The 16,135-nt window shown below is 45.2% G+C and overlaps 1 protein-coding gene across 6 annotated transcripts in view; it reads left to right on the top strand.

Annotated features, from left to right (window-relative positions):
• Positions 1-16,135, top strand: part of LOC102067897 (uncharacterized) — a 108,389-nt gene that overhangs the window by 5,959 nt on the left and 86,295 nt on the right. For all 6 annotated transcript variants that reach the window (XR_012579481.1, XM_026791084.2, XM_074537221.1 and 3 more), the window contains exons 2-3: positions 13,298-13,373; positions 14,630-15,120. Coding sequence is in view for 5 of the 6 variants with exons in the window: in XM_026791084.2 (XP_026646885.1) it covers positions 13,298-13,373; positions 14,630-15,120 (567 nt within the window). In the remaining variant the exon portion in view is untranslated. The remainder of the gene's footprint in view (positions 1-13,297; positions 13,374-14,629; positions 15,121-16,135) is intronic.

Raw genomic sequence — 16,135 nt, forward strand, 5'->3', positions numbered from 1 at the left:
AGAGATAATACAGACATGTTTGTCACTTCCTTTGTATCAGTGATACAAAGTCAAATGTGAGTGTTCTGGTGACAGGGCATTTCTCTTCTACCTAACTTTAGCCTTACATTTGCTTAAAGGGAATTGTGTGCTAGGTGCTAGCAAAGCCACTGTGTCAGTTCTCTTCATGTACTCTTGCAGCTTGTACGTGAGCATACACAGCACTGGGGGCAGAAAGTCATCTCAGTTATTTCCTACTGGCATCTGTATCTGGAATCAGCTGTAAGACTCTGGTCTGGTTGGCCAGCCCTGACAGGCAACTGGGAATCATCTTCATCCTCCCTGTGTGAAGGGGATTCAGCTGGCTGTGCAAAGTGAACCTCAAGGCTGCAGGCAGTGACTTCCTCAGTCAGTGTCCCTGTGGTAGCTTGTTACTCTGTGGAGCTGGGAGCATTATTTGTTTTCTCCTTGGACCAAAAAGAAAAAAAAGAGTGGAGTAGCATTATTATTGATGCACAGTGGGTATGCTTTCAAAGATCTGCTCAAGTGCTCAGGCTTACTTTGAATGAGGACAGACTGATTTCTGCCTTCCTTTGGGCCGACTGCTCGTCGTGTGTCACAGGTCTTCAGCTTGGCACAGGGAAAATTTAGCTTTGTCTGCTGTGGTGTATGCAGGTTTTCTCTCCTTTGTGGGTTTTTCAGCAGATGCCACAGGTTCATTCCTCTAGAGCTGGAGGACTTTGTTTTACATTGAAACGTTGCTTTTCTTCCTGTTACACCAGCTGGTTACGTTAGGCGCTTCTGGTTTGTCATAATCGCAGGAAAGACACAAACGTGTGAATCTAAGTGTGCAAGTACAGTTTTGATTTTTGGAGTACCTGTGAATATGCCTGAAGTTAGGCTTGTGATAATTTGGACTGAAAATATGTATGTTAGTGGTTACATAGATACTTAGCTAAGTAAGCTAAGTGCTGTGATAGATACTTAGCTAAGGCAAAGAGTAGAACAGGCAATCCCAGCCACTTTAAGCCCTAGGTTTTTGAGACTTCTGCCTGAGGCATTGTAAAATAATGGGTTTGCTATTCTTTCTACTTGGCTTTGAAGATCTGGATCTTTAAGGGTTGTCATCTTTTCTGTGCAGACATTCAGCACTGATAATATCCTGTAATGACTTAATTCCAAAGAGTGATACTTCAGACAAATTGCAGATGCTGCATATACGGCATGATGGGGTATTCATGGAAATTGAGGTAGTGTGAGACATTCTCTCAGCTGCCTTTATGATGGATAGGAAACTATGGAGTAGCTTAATAAAGTCCACCTCCCAAAGGCACAAAGAACTCTCATTACTTTTCCTTGTATTTCCCAATTTTTGGTTTTTATTTGAATGAAAAACTAGATTCTGAAAAGTCAGTGCTATGTATTTGGGGATTTCAGTGAAAACTGATTATTTTTCTTTGCTGGATAGTGCAGTTTTTAATTTCCTGCTGTCATGCATTGTCCTACAAGTTCCAAATTTGTTGCACTGTTTGGGATGCTAAATGTCTTCTTGAGCACGTAAAGAGCTCATATTTGAGGTGAAAACAGAAAGCAAAACCGGGTCATTATTTATTTTAATTATATGGCTTTCACAAAAAAGTGGGTTCACTTTTTTTTAATAGCAAAAAGCAAGGCTTGCATGTGCTTAGGAGAGTTCTGTGGAGTGGTGGGTGGGCAGGGCACCGCTCTGCTGTAATGTGTCAGCCTGGCCAGCTTCCCTGGCTGTTTCTGGAGCCTGCCTGGGGTCACAGCAGTGTTGTTGGGCTCCCTCAGAATGGGAACCAAGGGCTGTATTCCCTTTTCAGCGGGAAATAACACTCCCACACACATTGTCGGCAGCGCCAGCCCCTCCCACCCCCGTGCCTTTATCTGTAGCCCCTGTTCTCCTGTTGAGTGGGATTCGGGTTGCCGGGTGATCCAGCTCTTCCTAGCAACCGGCACGGCAGGTATGTGTGTGCAGGGCTGTGTGCTGCCCCAGGAGCTGCTGGACGTGGCCCTGGGCAGCGCCTGCTGGTCCCCTTGTCCCCCTGCCACCGGTGGGCAGCAGCCAGCGCTAAGCTGTTTGTGAATAGGCACCAGCACCACCCACAAGTGCTCAGCGGGAACACCCAGGCGAGGATTTAGAGAAAAGCCAATTAGTTGACCTTTATGTGCACTGAAAGCATTCCCTGTGCAGCGAACTCTGCTGTGACCCAGGCCTGGGAGTTGATGTAAGGGACACATGGCCCAATGTGACCTGTGCAGAGCTGTGTCCATGCCAGTGTGGGCACAGGGCTTCCCAAGCTGTGGGGATGCAGTTTCTTCTGTTTTGGCATGGTCACGCCTTGTGGGTGTACAGCTCAGGGTGTCTCGAGGCATTTCTTCCCTCTCTCGCTATTTTATTGCTCTTTGTGCCCATTATAACCTCCTCTCTGCCATGGACTGGTCTGTTTGGACACAGACCTGGCATTCATGTATATCTCAGCCTATATGTCACACTGGATGGTTCAGTTCCCCTAGGACAGGCATTTTCAGGCTGGGACATCTCGGGAGCTGGCTGAGGCAGAGGGAGCAGATCTTGCATGATGATGAGGGTTTTTTTGTTTGTTTGTTTTTGTCTGCTTTTGTTTTGTTGTTGTTGTAATCTCCTTTGTAATCACTGCAGCACACCAAGTGCTCAGCCAGGTGAACTTTTGTTGTTGTCCTGTTGAGCAGCTCTAGCAGAATTGGAATGGCACAACAGAGTACACTTGTGAAGAACTCACGTGATTAGTTCTCTGGACTATCCTTGTTGGCTTCATGGAAGGTGAAATACCATGGATGCTTTTGGAAACTCCCTGTTGGACTTGTATGTAAGGAAGTATCTTGCTTGGTGCATTTGCGCTGAAGCTGCCACATGGCGGCATGTGCAGTAATCCAAATCCTGATTCTTTCTAGGTGTTCTGTGTTAGCACAACAAAATGTCATCTAAGGGTGGCAGGGGCTAAAAGCCTAAAGAAGATTCTGTGAGTGCTGCCCAAAGCAGCTGATGTGGACCAGCCCCTTATTTCTTTGTTTCCAGCCCTCTCCTCCCCCAGCCCTTTTCTTCAGGCAGCTCATCACCCAGGCTCAGCCTGCTGCAGAGAACTGCAGCTTGCCGAGGCCTGAGCTGTGGTGCTGGGAGCAGATCAATGTCTGTGTGTCTGGCGTGCACCCTTTGGATGAGTGTTGTGAGCCAGGAGATGGGTGAAACCTGGGGAGGTGTCCCTAAGGCATAGGGATACCCATGGCATGGGGATACCTGGGAGGTTGTGGGTTGCCTCCCTCGAACTGCGTGGCTGGCTTGGTTGGTCCTTGTGCCCAGCAAACACAGCTGAGAAAAGGCCTCTGCAGCTTTGCCTGGATTCACCTCCCCATCCTAGCTCCAGCATCAGGCCACATGAGAAGAACTCTGAGTTCAGGGCTTGAAATGCTTTCTAAGGAGGAAAAGGAAACCAATGCCTGCATTTAGGTCTCCAGAGGAGGCTTTTGTTAGTCATGTCTCCTGTTTCATGAATAGGTTCACCTGAGGTTTGTTGCCTGACTTCAGGTAGATGGTCCTTATCTAAATTCAGACTTATGAAAGGATGGGAGATGCCTGGTATTTGTGTGATGTCCAAATACCTCAATATTCATAAATGTCCACAATGAGAGTAGGCAGGCCTTAGTTTCTGATATATATCACTAGATATTGGGGATATATACTTTTGCTTGGTAGCTGATTAATTGATTTGTCTGGGCTACAAACCTGTTTTTGAGCCAGGAGATCAGTTGATTTGAGTTGCTGATAGCACAAAGATCCTACCCCTTCACACCTATTTTCTTCAGCAATCTGTCTCATCTTACTCCTTCCTAACAGAGTCACATTGTTTCCATGATGCATGCTGGTTTTTATTTAACTGATGTCCTTACTTCTTGGCACAACACAATCTACCAAGCTCTATATGGACATAAGATGAGAATAAAATTTCCTTTGGTTGAATGGGGAATTTCCCATCTTAAGGAAAGGTGCCAGACAGGCAGCTAAGTTCTCCAGTTTGCTAAGAGTGTGTCTGGATGTAAGCTGGAAAAATATAAAATAATCCTTCCATATCCTGTCACCCAGTTATTACACACAAAGCTAAGTGGTTATTCCAGACAGTTGTCTGCAGCCAGACTATTCTTGTGTGGGTTTTTTTTAATATAGTTTTTTCTTTATTTCTATGAGTTGCTTATTCCAAAGGAATAAAGTTCTATGGCAAAGGCTAATTAAGAGGAAAGAACAGAGATACTTGGTGTGAAGTCTATAAACTGAAATAATTTAGAGGCTTGAAAAATCAGCAGCTTCCACGTATAGATTTTTTTGTTCTCAGAGAACCCTTTTTGTTCTGGCTTGGACAGAGCCAGTCACTTTTGGGAAACCCCTCAATGGTATTTTGCAGAGGGCTGCAGTGCAGTGCAGCTTTTCCTACCTTGCCCCTGAACTGATATGTGGGAATGCTAATTCAGTATGTGGTGCTGGGACACTGTCTCAGGAGCACTCTGTGGTGGGGTGAGTTGGACCTGGCAGAACACTGTCCCACTTTGCTCTGTGTCCCCCTTGCCTTGTGACATTGCAAGTAATTCCATGGTGCTCTGTGTCCCACTTCCATAAATGGGATTTGGGAGCATCCATCCCATATTAGACCTACAGTTTCCCCCAATAGCCTATCCTCCTGCATTAGTAACCCAATAAGTTTCTTCTGTCTAAACCTGTTCATTTTAATCACCAAATCTGTGTAGAGGTATTTAGATGCAGAACATCCAGTATTTCACACCTTAACTACACACTGCCAAATTATCACCTGTTATTTGTTTAGGACCTACCTCATACTAATGTAATTTTGTGCCTTCTGTGCTGTATTTTGGAGAAAAGAGAATGTGAATATTCAGTCTTCTTTTCTAGGTCATCCTCTATGTGTGGGATGATTTGACAGCCCATTTGTCAGATTTTCCCAACTAGGAACCACTTGGAATCCCAAAATATTTACCAGGAAAGGATCTGGTGCAGTGAGAGACATTACAAGTTATGACATGTTCCTAACTCTTACTTTGAAGGTGCCTGACCAGACGGATCAAAGACCTGGTCTGAAAGGATTAACCTTCTGGTTTGCTCTCTGATAAAACACAAGAAGTTTGGTGTAAATCCTCAGAGATGAAACAGCTCTCATCTGCTTGCACTCAGAGGGGTTAATGTGAGGTTTTAAGGGGAGGAGAAGCCTGAAATGTCCCATGTGCTCCAAATGTATTTTCCAGCCTGACTGTAAGGCATTGTTCCTTGTGTTTGCAAATGTGGCTAATGTAGTTCTTTATGGCTGAGCAGAGGTGAGTGTCGAGTGAGGTCTCCCAACACAAGCAGCTTCTCCTCAGCTAAGGAAGTCTCTCAGGGCAAAGGCACTTGCCCTCTGAGTCTTTTGAGTAGGGAATTGAGAAACTGTTACCAGATGTGTTGTTTATGCCAGCTGCTGTCAGCCGTGCTTCCCTGGTTGAGGGCACACATGGAATGCTGAGGAGCTGCTGAAAACTGCCTGAGAAGCTGGCCTGTGCAAAGAAACCTTTCCCCATCACAGCAGTAGTAACTGGGCTAGGCTGGTGGGGTGGGCTGTCACTCGGGAGGGCTGTGTTTAAATCCCTGTGACCAAGGCAGGAATGGCTGGCACTGGTGTGAGCAGCCAGCTCCCATCCTCCCTCCCTGAGCAAATGCATTACAGATAAGATCAGCTATTAGAGGTGCCTCTCCAGTTCTAGGTGTCCCTTGTACTGTCTTCCTCTTATGTCTGAGAGGGTTTTAAGCCTCTGATAAATAGTGTTGCTTTTAAGCTCACTACTTGGAACTGAGGTTTAGCAGCAAATGGGCTGTAAATTACAGATGGAGCTAAGTCACTTTATCTCAGTGCAGCATGGATGAGGCCCTGTGAAGAAGGTCTTTAATCCTTCGGGTCCTTTTTGTCTTCCTGGATTGCTGTGCTTTGTGGTGTCAGCACTGCTGAATAACATTGCTCCTGCCGGGTGTGAGCCAGGGATTGCCCGGGCTCCGAGCTGAGAGCTGTCAGGGAGTGGTTCTCCTTTGCAAAGGGATCTCTTTGCATCACAACTCTGTTGCTGCTTCTTTCTGATATGGTTCTTTGTTAGTTCTCATCTGAGCTATGTTGTCTCCCCTCACAGGATGAAAAAGCCTAACAGGTGAATGCCATCCCTCATGAGGGATGAGACTCCTTGAAACTTGTATAGGAATTAGCCACAGCGCTTTTCATTGCAGCAGCAAAGCTATAAGTAGAGTAACAGTGCTGTTGAGAAACTCATAGTGTGGTTCTGTCACATGCAGGTGACTGCCACCTGGGGCCAGGCTGCCTGGGTATGTGTGAGGAGCAGAAGCTGAGTGTGGGAGGAGTGTAGGAGATTGGTGGGACACTTACAGGGAAGTGGCACACCTGGGAGCTTTATGTGCAGGTACAAGTGGAGCTGGAGGAGTGTATGGTTTCTGTCACTTGCAGCAGAGCTATGAACCTTAACTAGCCTCTTAAGCTAACAACATAAGGATGGTTTGAGAATTTTGTGAAAGTTCTTGCTACCAGAAGGAGTGACTCATATCACAGCATGGAGCTGCACCATTTCCCTGGCTCCCATGCTGCAGAAGTGGTCTTACTTTGGAACACAGTGGTCTGGGAAGTCAAGAAGGAAATTGAAGGATTAAAGACTCTATTTCCGTGGTAACACCTTTGTTACTAGACCCCATCCACCTGCTGAGTGAGGGCTGTAGTGACTTTGTTTTATCTCTATTTTTAACAAGTGAAATTTATAACATTGAAACCGTGGTTCCAAACATGACTGCAGCTCTGTTTAATCAGAGAGATTCTTGTTCTCATAGTGGCTTTGAGGATAAATAAACTCAATAATGTTCTCTCAGATTTGGAGTATTTTGTGTGGTAAGGAACAGAGTCTGAGTGGATTTTGCCTAGGAGGCCTTTTAAAGACTAATTTTTTAATTGCTAGCATTCCTTTTGTGTCTTTTGCTGGCACAGAAGTGTGATGCCTGATGGGAGGAGCGTGTGCCTCTTTATGGGTGCCTATGCTATTGGTAGAACAAAGTCTATTCTAATCTGTTTGCAAGTAATTATTTCTATTTTGGGTGGAATTTAAAAGCATGATCTTAGTTTTATTCTTGTAACACTGTTTGCCCAGAGTTCCTGAGAACAGACCCTGGATGGATAGGAGTCTCAGTTGCAGGCATCAGCTGTATTCCCATCCCTGGGACTGGGGAACAGGGGGTATCTAGTTTATGGTGCCTGTGCACTCCAAGTGTTCAAGCACCATAGGCTCACTGGTGGTGTAAGCATACTTTTCTGGATTAATGATGAAGCATCAGGACTTGCTGGGTTTCTTGGGTTGGTTGGTTGGTTTCTATTTTGTAAATCCTCTGGTGTTTTTATCTTTAGTCTTCTCCTGCAAAATCATCTCAGCTGAGCTCTGGGAAGAACTGGGGAAGATTTTGAAAAGAAGAACAGGGAAAGATTTTGCATACTCTGACTGCTGCAAAAAGAACTGATGTGGGGCAGATGAGAGAGTGCAGAGGGTCAGCTGTGTTGGCCTGAGCCATGTTTTGACCAGTCAAAACAAGAACCCTTTTCCAGGGCTGAAGCCAGCCCCACTGCATGGAGTCCTCTAGTTTACTCTGCTTGCAGATGAGGATGCCCAGCACCAGGGTAGTGTATCTCTGCTTCAGTTCTAGTCAGATCTGTCCACAGGTGCCACTCTTTCCAGAAGTTGTAGACAGTATGGTCAAGACACACCTATGTATTTGTTAAAGTGCAGGTGGATGAGGGAGAGGATTTAAGATGGTAAGAGGACCAAGCATGAGCTCCTCACATCCATGCACCACTCATATCTTCACTGTTCTCTGTAAGCCTTGTGCTTTCCTTTCAAGGTCTAGGTAACCCTGTTTAAGCCCATGCTTCTGGAAATGCAGCTCAGTCATTGCTCCTCAGAACAGAAGCTTGCTTTCCATATTCTTTGATTAATGACTGCCACCATTTGCATCCTGAGAGTTGCCAGTGACCATGTTTGGCAGTGTATGAGAATGGTAAGCACTGAACAAAAATAATAATTGTATTGTTAAAGCATTGCAGATTTGGCTACCTAGAGTGACTCTCTGCTTCCCTCACGTCTGTGAAACCACTGACAATTAATACACTCCAGGCCCATGCAGAAGCTGGCATTCCTACAACAGGAGTTTTGCTGTACTTGGCATAGTAGGGCTCAGAAAACAAGGGCCTCAGGGAGTGCCGTGTCCCACTGGCCCATCCCAGCTTTCATTTACCCAACAGCTGCTCTGTCAGGACCATGTTCAAGGGTTGTGAGCCCTAGGTTTGTCTATAGCCATTTGCAAGGAAATGGTGAATAGAGTTTGAAGGCAGACCTACTGTGAACATTAACAAGGAACATGGTAACATGGAAAAAATATTCTAGAAAAGCTGTTCCAAACCAGGATGGTTCTTGCTGCGAGTTTATCTGTTGAGGGACCCCAGGTATAACCTGGGCAGTCACATCTCACGTGTGGATGTTTGAAGATTGAACTGAACTTTTCTTGAGGAGAGAGCCAACCTGATGTACTGGCATAAATTCTCCCCGATAATCACTGAATATCTCTGAAAATCAAAGGAGATCTGGGGAAAGGAGTTACACGTTAATTTGAAGGTCTGTTTGACTCATTCCTTCCTTCTTCCTAATGTTCCATGGCTCAAAACTGCCTTTCAGTGTCTCATCATCTACCTTGTTTTCCAACTCTCTGATTCAAAGTCTCTTATAATTGGTAGGATGGCACCTCCCTCATTCAAGATCAGGCAGTGTCCCATGGCACTGTACCAGTTGTTGACCTGGAAAAATATCACAAGGGAAATTTGGTGAAGTGTTTTTGCTAAATCCAAGTGGAAATGGAGAAGAGCCAGCAGCAGAGGCCTGTGCTGTAGGTTGCCCATGTCTGTAGCAGCTGTTCTGTAGGCAGTGTGGCAGGGGGGAGGTGGTTACTGGTTTCATTTCTCCAGTGTGAAGTCTGAAGAAGTGGAAATCAGTTCCCCATCACAGAGATACCAGTAGTCATTGCTGAGCTCATCCATTGCTTTCTGGTTGTGTGCCAGGAACCAGGGTGTGAGACCAACTTAGTGAAGTCTCTTTCCAGGGCTCTTGGAAGGGACTTCACTTAGTTGCAGAGATTCCCAGCAGTGGTCAGCCTGAAGTGAGCAAGCCTGGGTCACAAACAGCCTTGTATGTACAGCACAGGCAATGTTGGCCTCTGCCAGGGAAACCATCTCCCTGGAGGTAAACTCCCTCCTTCCCTCCCTCCCCTGCTCCCAGAGGGAGATAGGGAATGATGCCCTCCAGCCTGTGGGCATTCTTCATTCAAGCTGGGAACAAGGGGTTGCCTGTGGTCAGTTGTATCTTTGTATTATCTCTTCCTCATGAATATACCTCTGCTGCACCAAACCATGCTGTTGGTGTTTTAGGTTTTTAGGAGCCTTTAAGTAGAGCCTGGTGGGAGAGTTTTAGTCTGCCTTAGAAGTGAGATTTCTTATCCTTTGTAAGCTCACAGATGATTCTTAATATCATTGCTTTTGATTGTATGATAGCAGGATAATTTCTCTTCTGGAAGCCAAACCAAGAGGAACTCCACTTTAACATAGTGAGACTTTTTAATTGTCTGATGTATTTCAGAGCTTTAGACTTTGAGGGTGATGTCATCCGTTAGGACCTGTGCAATTTGAACTGCAGTTTATTACTCAGTTGACAAGCAGCAGTGTGATCAGAAATACACATTTTTCTGTCTCTAGTTTTTTTCTTTTATCTCCTAGTTTGTCTTTCATGTTAAAATTCCCTCAAAAGTGTAAGCTTTACTCTTAAGTTTTCCTTAAATACCATCTGGTTATTTTACAGCAAGCCATATTTCCTTACTAGAGATGGATGGGAAATGAAATGGATGGGGAAGTTAGTTTGTTTCTGTCTGGAACAGAAGGAGTCCTTATCCTGACTGAAGGCTTGCCAGGTGCCAGAGCTGAAGGTCCCAAGTGTAGCACTGAGTGATCCTCATCAACAGGAGGCTGATTGCTGATGCATTTACTGAAGAAAAACTGAAGGGTGAATGGCCTCCTGTCCTTTGGTTTTTGGCTTCTTTTGTGCCATAGCTTGTAAACATTCACACATTTATGTGAATTGAAGATTTTTTTTCTATTCTCTTCAATTACGCATGTCAAGGCAGAAAGTGTGTTGTGCACAGTCCTGGCAACTTTTCTAGTTGCTCCAGCTTGAGCAGGAGCTTGGACTATGTGATACCAAGAGGTGTCTTTCAATCTATCCATTGTGCAATTGATGTGCTCTGAATGAAGCCATGATCTGGTGGGACTTTTGACATGAAGTTTTCCAATTTTCTGCTACAACAGTGCCACAATTCTGAATTTCTGAGGAAAGTGGGACTGTACTGCCTTGGACGAAAGTAAATCTGTGGCTAATATAGGGGAGGCTGGAGGCCTGAACACAGTACTGCTATGTTTAGTGAAATGCTTTTGAATGTTTAGGACAGGGTACTGTTAAAGCCTGGGAAGAGTCAAGGGAGAGAGTATTTATCTTCAGCTAGTCAGAGCATTAGTCTTTGATTTCATAGATCTTTCGTTTTTGGAAAGTCTTGTTATCCAAACTGACAGAGAATCCTTTTTTTTTTTGATCTTCCATTAATCTTTGTCTGTGTGAGGTATCGTGGCAAGGAGTTTCAGGTAAAAAAATTTCAGCTCTGCAAGACTTATGGTTAGCCTCCTATGAATGATGGTTCTCTGTTGGGGGACATGAATGCTAGAGTCTCTTGTTTGAAAGATTTTTCTTTCATGTGCTCTGAAGAAAGCCTCTAGCAAAGTGTTTAAGGCATCTCACAAGGGAATTGGTCTTTGGTTCCCCCAGGGACTGGGGAGGGCTCAGTACAGGAGAGTTACCTATATGAGGCGAAGGGCTGACAAAATTTCACTTGCACAGGAAAGAGTGAATATTTTGGAAGTCCAAGACTGGTAGACAGAGACTTCAAATGTCAGTCATTGACTCAAATTCACCTCCTATCTTCAGTATCTCAAGCCAGTGACATTGCGCAGTGGCTGTTTGACCTGCATGTGCTAGATGTCATTGGCTTTTTTTTGGAAGCAGTGCCATGCCATGTACTGACATTCATTCACATTGTACAGAAACTGGAGCTGCTAGGTTTCCCACACAGAGCTGCTAAACCTCACTGAAAACCCTGCCACGTCCAAATGAAAGGTTTTTATGTGGGAATGAGCCACAGCCTAAGGTCAGTACCTCTCCAGTTAGAATGGGAGCCTTAGCTTTTCTAAGGGAGACAGGACCTCTGTCTGTCTGTACAGCAGCCACACAATGGCACCTCAGTGTCAGCTGTCCCCTCTGTGAACTGCCATGGTACAAACAAGGTATTATACCTGCTCTGGGGACAACTGGAAGTCTCTGTGTTTGGCAGTGTTCCTCAGTGCCAGCTGCCTTTATTAAATGATGCATGTGTGTGAACACTTACAAGAAAATTGTAGTTGTAGAAGGAAAAACAACGTCCTGTGTTTACTTCAGGAATATCTGCAGTGGGTATAAATCTGAAATCTGACTTGCCTGATTCATCTTTTGACTGTTGAGAATGTAGTTTAAAGACTAACAAGAAGGGAAAAGATAGTTTGTTTTCTCAAAGGGCAATGTAAATATAGAGTGGCAAAAGGTAGCTTTAAAGAAGGAGGGGGGGAAAAGGTGTCTGCATGCTTTTGGGGGGAACAAAATGCAGCAAACACAGTCCTGGAGGATGGTCACAAAACAGATGTGTTGATTTAATAGCTGTCAAATTCAGGATCAATCAGATTTTGTCAACTATTATTGTTTCTCTCACGTAGGTAAGTGTAGCTGCTCTGTGGTGTCTCTGGGTGGCTGAAACACTATAAAGACATCTCCCCAGGGTGGTGAAGGTAAAATGGGTCCAAATCAGTGTCGTGGCTCTGTGCTTGCCTCCTCTTTGTAAAAGTCAAGCACAGCACATCAAAGGTGTAAAATGGAAGCATAGCATGTAACCTTTGGAAACGTATTTCCGCTGGATTCTGTTGTGAGCAAGTATTTTGAGGCAGCTAAGAATGATGGCCATGTTTGTTGTTCTGAATAAAAAGGTGTAAGGAATAGTAGAGTTCATCTTGCCGTGATCATGTTATTCCAGAACTGTTTCTTATAAAGGTTTCTTTTAAGTATTGCATTTTCCTTTGACTCATTTGGTTGTGGCTGCTGCCAGAGACACATACTAAGCTGTGTAGCTCAATGGTTTGATCTAATAACTTCCAGGTAGGCTCTTTGCAGCTGAACAAAAGTCACTTTAGTAGCAAGGTAGGTAGGATTTCCTCTGTAGGAAACGCAGAGACAGTGTGATCTATCTGACCTATAAAAGCTTGGTTTCAGATCTCTCAGTCCTCTCAAGAGGCAACTAGCAGGTTTGTTCAGTGTTAGACATGTTTTGAGTAAGTGGCTTGTAGTCCATTGGCTGACACAGAGCAGATGTTCCTGAAAAGTCTTGATATTGACAAAACATGTGAGTTGTTGTTAATCTTAGAGCATTCAAAGGTGTTCAGTAGTATTGTAAGTTATCTCCTGGAGGGGACAGCTTAACAGTATTGTCTGTGTTTCTGTGAAATCATGTTTCTTTTATTTCTATTAAATACCTCAGGGTTGGCCTGTAGAAAAGCAAGATGTGTCTGTTCTGTGGTGGATTGTGTGTGAACTTCAAGGGGGAAGCGTGGGTACATACACAGGATGGCCAAAGCTAATGTGCCACTTCCATTTGTGGGTGCCTTGCAAGTGCTGTTGACAGGATGTGTCTCTATCTCGGCAGTGGCAATTTTGGAGATTTGGTTATCCACGTGATGTGGATGTGGTAGGCCATGATGGTTGTAAGCTACATGTCTGGGAAGTGAAAGGCAGGATATGTTCATGGTACTTGGGAAAGAGCTGGCAGTGCAGCTCTTGTGGTGGAAGCAGCAGTAGTTTGTGTGTTCTGTGTTGCTGAAAGTAAGAGGGTACGATGGGAGGTTGGGGCTGGGAGATGAGGATGTGCACACAGGAAGGTGCCATGGCTGGGTGTGTGTGGTTAGGTAGGGTGGCTCCCTCCAGGATATGAGAGGGGGAGGGTGGGGGAAGTGGCTTGGGCAGCAATATTCAGTGTTCATGATGAAGCCTTTTCTTTCTACTTGTCCCCTAGATCTCCTATCCCCCAAGTGATGAGGACAGCGATGACTCCGAGGGAGAGAACCAGGAACTTGCTCAGATCGACAGAGGTAAAGGGATGAAGATAGAAGGATCCCGGGATACTACGGCTGAAGTCAGTTTTTCTTTTCATTCGTGCTCTTGCAAGTGCCTCCTTCCCAGTCCCCAATGTACCACAAACAGATGCATTAAATCAGTCACCTTTGAAGCATTTGGGACCTCACAGGGAGAGGCTGGTGTTATCAGATGCTGCAGTTGCATTTTTATCACCAGAAACAGACATTGTTAACCATGTGTTAAAGTCCCAGTGCTGAGACATGGGGCAGAGATGATCTACAATTGTGCCAGCAGCAGAGCTGGGACAAAATTTTTATCTGCTGTTCCATACTTTTGCACTTGGATCATCTTTGTTCTGGGTTTCCTCATCCTGGCTATTTTGAGTTTTAACCTTCAGTTTATTCATTTCCCTGGACTCATTATTTGATTATCTCTCTCCCTTCCTCCTAGACTGTTGGTATTGTGCAGCTATATTCTTGCATCTAGTGAGAGTCTTTGATAGAGAAGATATAGGTGCTCTGCTATTGTTTTTGGACTTGATATGAAGTAGCTTAGAGCTGCAGGTGAAATCTGTAGTAAATGCACCTCTTAAGTTATGCTAAGTTTGCCATTAGTGTATGCCCTGGTGCCAGGTTCAAGCAGATTCTTATGCAGAGGAAGCAGAAGTTCAATTCCTGACGCACAGGACATGTCCTGTTAGAATTCAGATCCCTGCTCCATATGCTTAGCATAAAAAGAGCTCAGCAGAAGAGATAAAGCATGCCTAGCTTGTGACTGAAGACAGGCTCTCTTGTGTGACAAGTCTTGTAATAGAGGACTTTTATTTCCAGAAACCAGATCTCATTTATTTGAGTCAAAAATGTGACGCTTAGGATAGCCTAACTTGGCTCTTCTGCCCTGAGAACTGGTCACTAGAAATTAATATTTTTGGCTAGACGCAAGTGCCTAGCAACACATTTGTAAGCTTGTGTCTTCACCTTGAGGATGTGAGGTGGGTGACAGATCTGTGTTCTTTCTCTGGAACTAGACTTCCAGGTGATGATTTGAAAGGGGATGACATCTAGCAGTCTGGTCTGAAAAAAAGTCTTTAAACTTCCAAAGGGAAGCATTCAGCTGGGGGGTGTTTTATCTGGAGAAGAGAAGGTGGGGAAACAGCTCAGAAGTTTACTTGGGAGGAGATGAAAACAGCAGGTCAGGAGGAAACACGCCTGTTTTACATAGGCTGTGGGACCCAGATGTGCTCTTCCACTTCTCAATCTCCTCCCACCAGAGAGAAGACGGAATTGTGCCCTGACTCCTCTGGCCACCAACCAGCTCCAGAACCAGGAGAGCCAATGCTGCAAGGTTCGGGCCCTCTTCCACGCCGGCCTTGACCGGCACAGCTCGGAGGAGGAGCTGGAGCGCATCAACCGGGAGTTTGCGGCAGAGAAGCGCAAGTGGTCGCAGGTCAGCCGGCTCACCTGCTGCGGCGACGGCAACAACGCCTCCTCCAGCGACGAGGAAGTGAAGAACTTGTGCGCCATGTCCTTCCGGCCCGTGGCAGAGCGGGGCGACGGCCTCCAGGCCAGCCCCAGCCCCGTGCTGTTCAGTGCCTCCCCTCCCAAGAGACTGCAGCCCCTGGTGCGCAGCCCGGCCTCCGCACCTCTGATCTTCACCAGCGTCGGGGCGGGCCTTGAGCAGGTCATGCCTTGTAAGAGACACCGACAGGGATATGGGGATAAGGTCAGCAGGCCCAGCCTTGACCTGGAAAAAATGCAGCAGGTAAGGCAGAGCTTCACAGGAGGAAAGCAGCATTGCTTGAGAAAAAGGCCTGGTAAGCAAAGACAGAAATGGGTTATTGAGGCAAGTATAGTGGTGCTGTGAGGGCCTTGATGAAGGAGGAATGATGAGAAGGACTTTATGGATATCAGAAGGCTAATTAATTACTATATTATATTATACTATTTTATACATCTAAAACTGCTAAGCACTCAACTTTTCACACACTGCACCAAATCTTGTGACTGTCGCTTGACAGTCGTGACATACACACACTCTTGGCCCTGATAGGCCAAGGGAACAAAACACTATGGTTTTAGGTAAACAATCTCCATATTGCATTCTACTTTTGTGCAAACACAGGTACAGCAAATGGTAGGAATTGTGTTTTCTTTCTTTGATATTCTGAGAATATTTCTAGGTTTCACATTCTTGGGAAGAATTGTGCCTTGCTTTTCTCTGTGAAGAGAAATGTGGGGCTACAGGTGAGGTTCAGTAAATTCATAGGGTTGGTTCTTGTGGTTGTGTCTTTGGGGCACACTTTCAGGGTACTTCTGCTGTCTGTCTAGGATAAATTGGGGTAAGTGTAGATAGCCCTCCTGAGAGGTAAAGGCACTGCTGCTTGAGTGGCTCCTGCCACGCTTGGGCTGTTCTCTTGCTACCCGAGGAGGAAGGCAGCACTTGTACTGTCCAGTTCACTGCATGGCACAGGAACAAAATCGCTGGCATTTGCTTTCATCGAGTTACCACTGCTTCCATGATCTGACCTATGTCACTTACTCCAAAATAAATTAATTGCTTAGCATTTATAAAAAGAGCCTTTGCTGAAAGGGGTTGTCAACTTGATGATGATAGAAATTTCCACACTTGTTGAACTCCTTGGGCCTAGATCTCTTTATGCCTCCTAGGAGTTTTATAGCCATGTAAAAGAGAGCTTTTTGCCTTCTTAACATTTCACAAACTGCTTACATTTTGCTGTAGATGCAGTTACTCTTGATTTTGCAGGACTTTAGTTTGG

Source organism: Zonotrichia albicollis, chromosome 3, assembly GCF_047830755.1.
Source record: "Zonotrichia albicollis isolate bZonAlb1 chromosome 3, bZonAlb1.hap1, whole genome shotgun sequence".
Classification (NCBI taxonomy): Eukaryota; Metazoa; Chordata; class Aves; order Passeriformes; family Passerellidae; genus Zonotrichia; species Zonotrichia albicollis.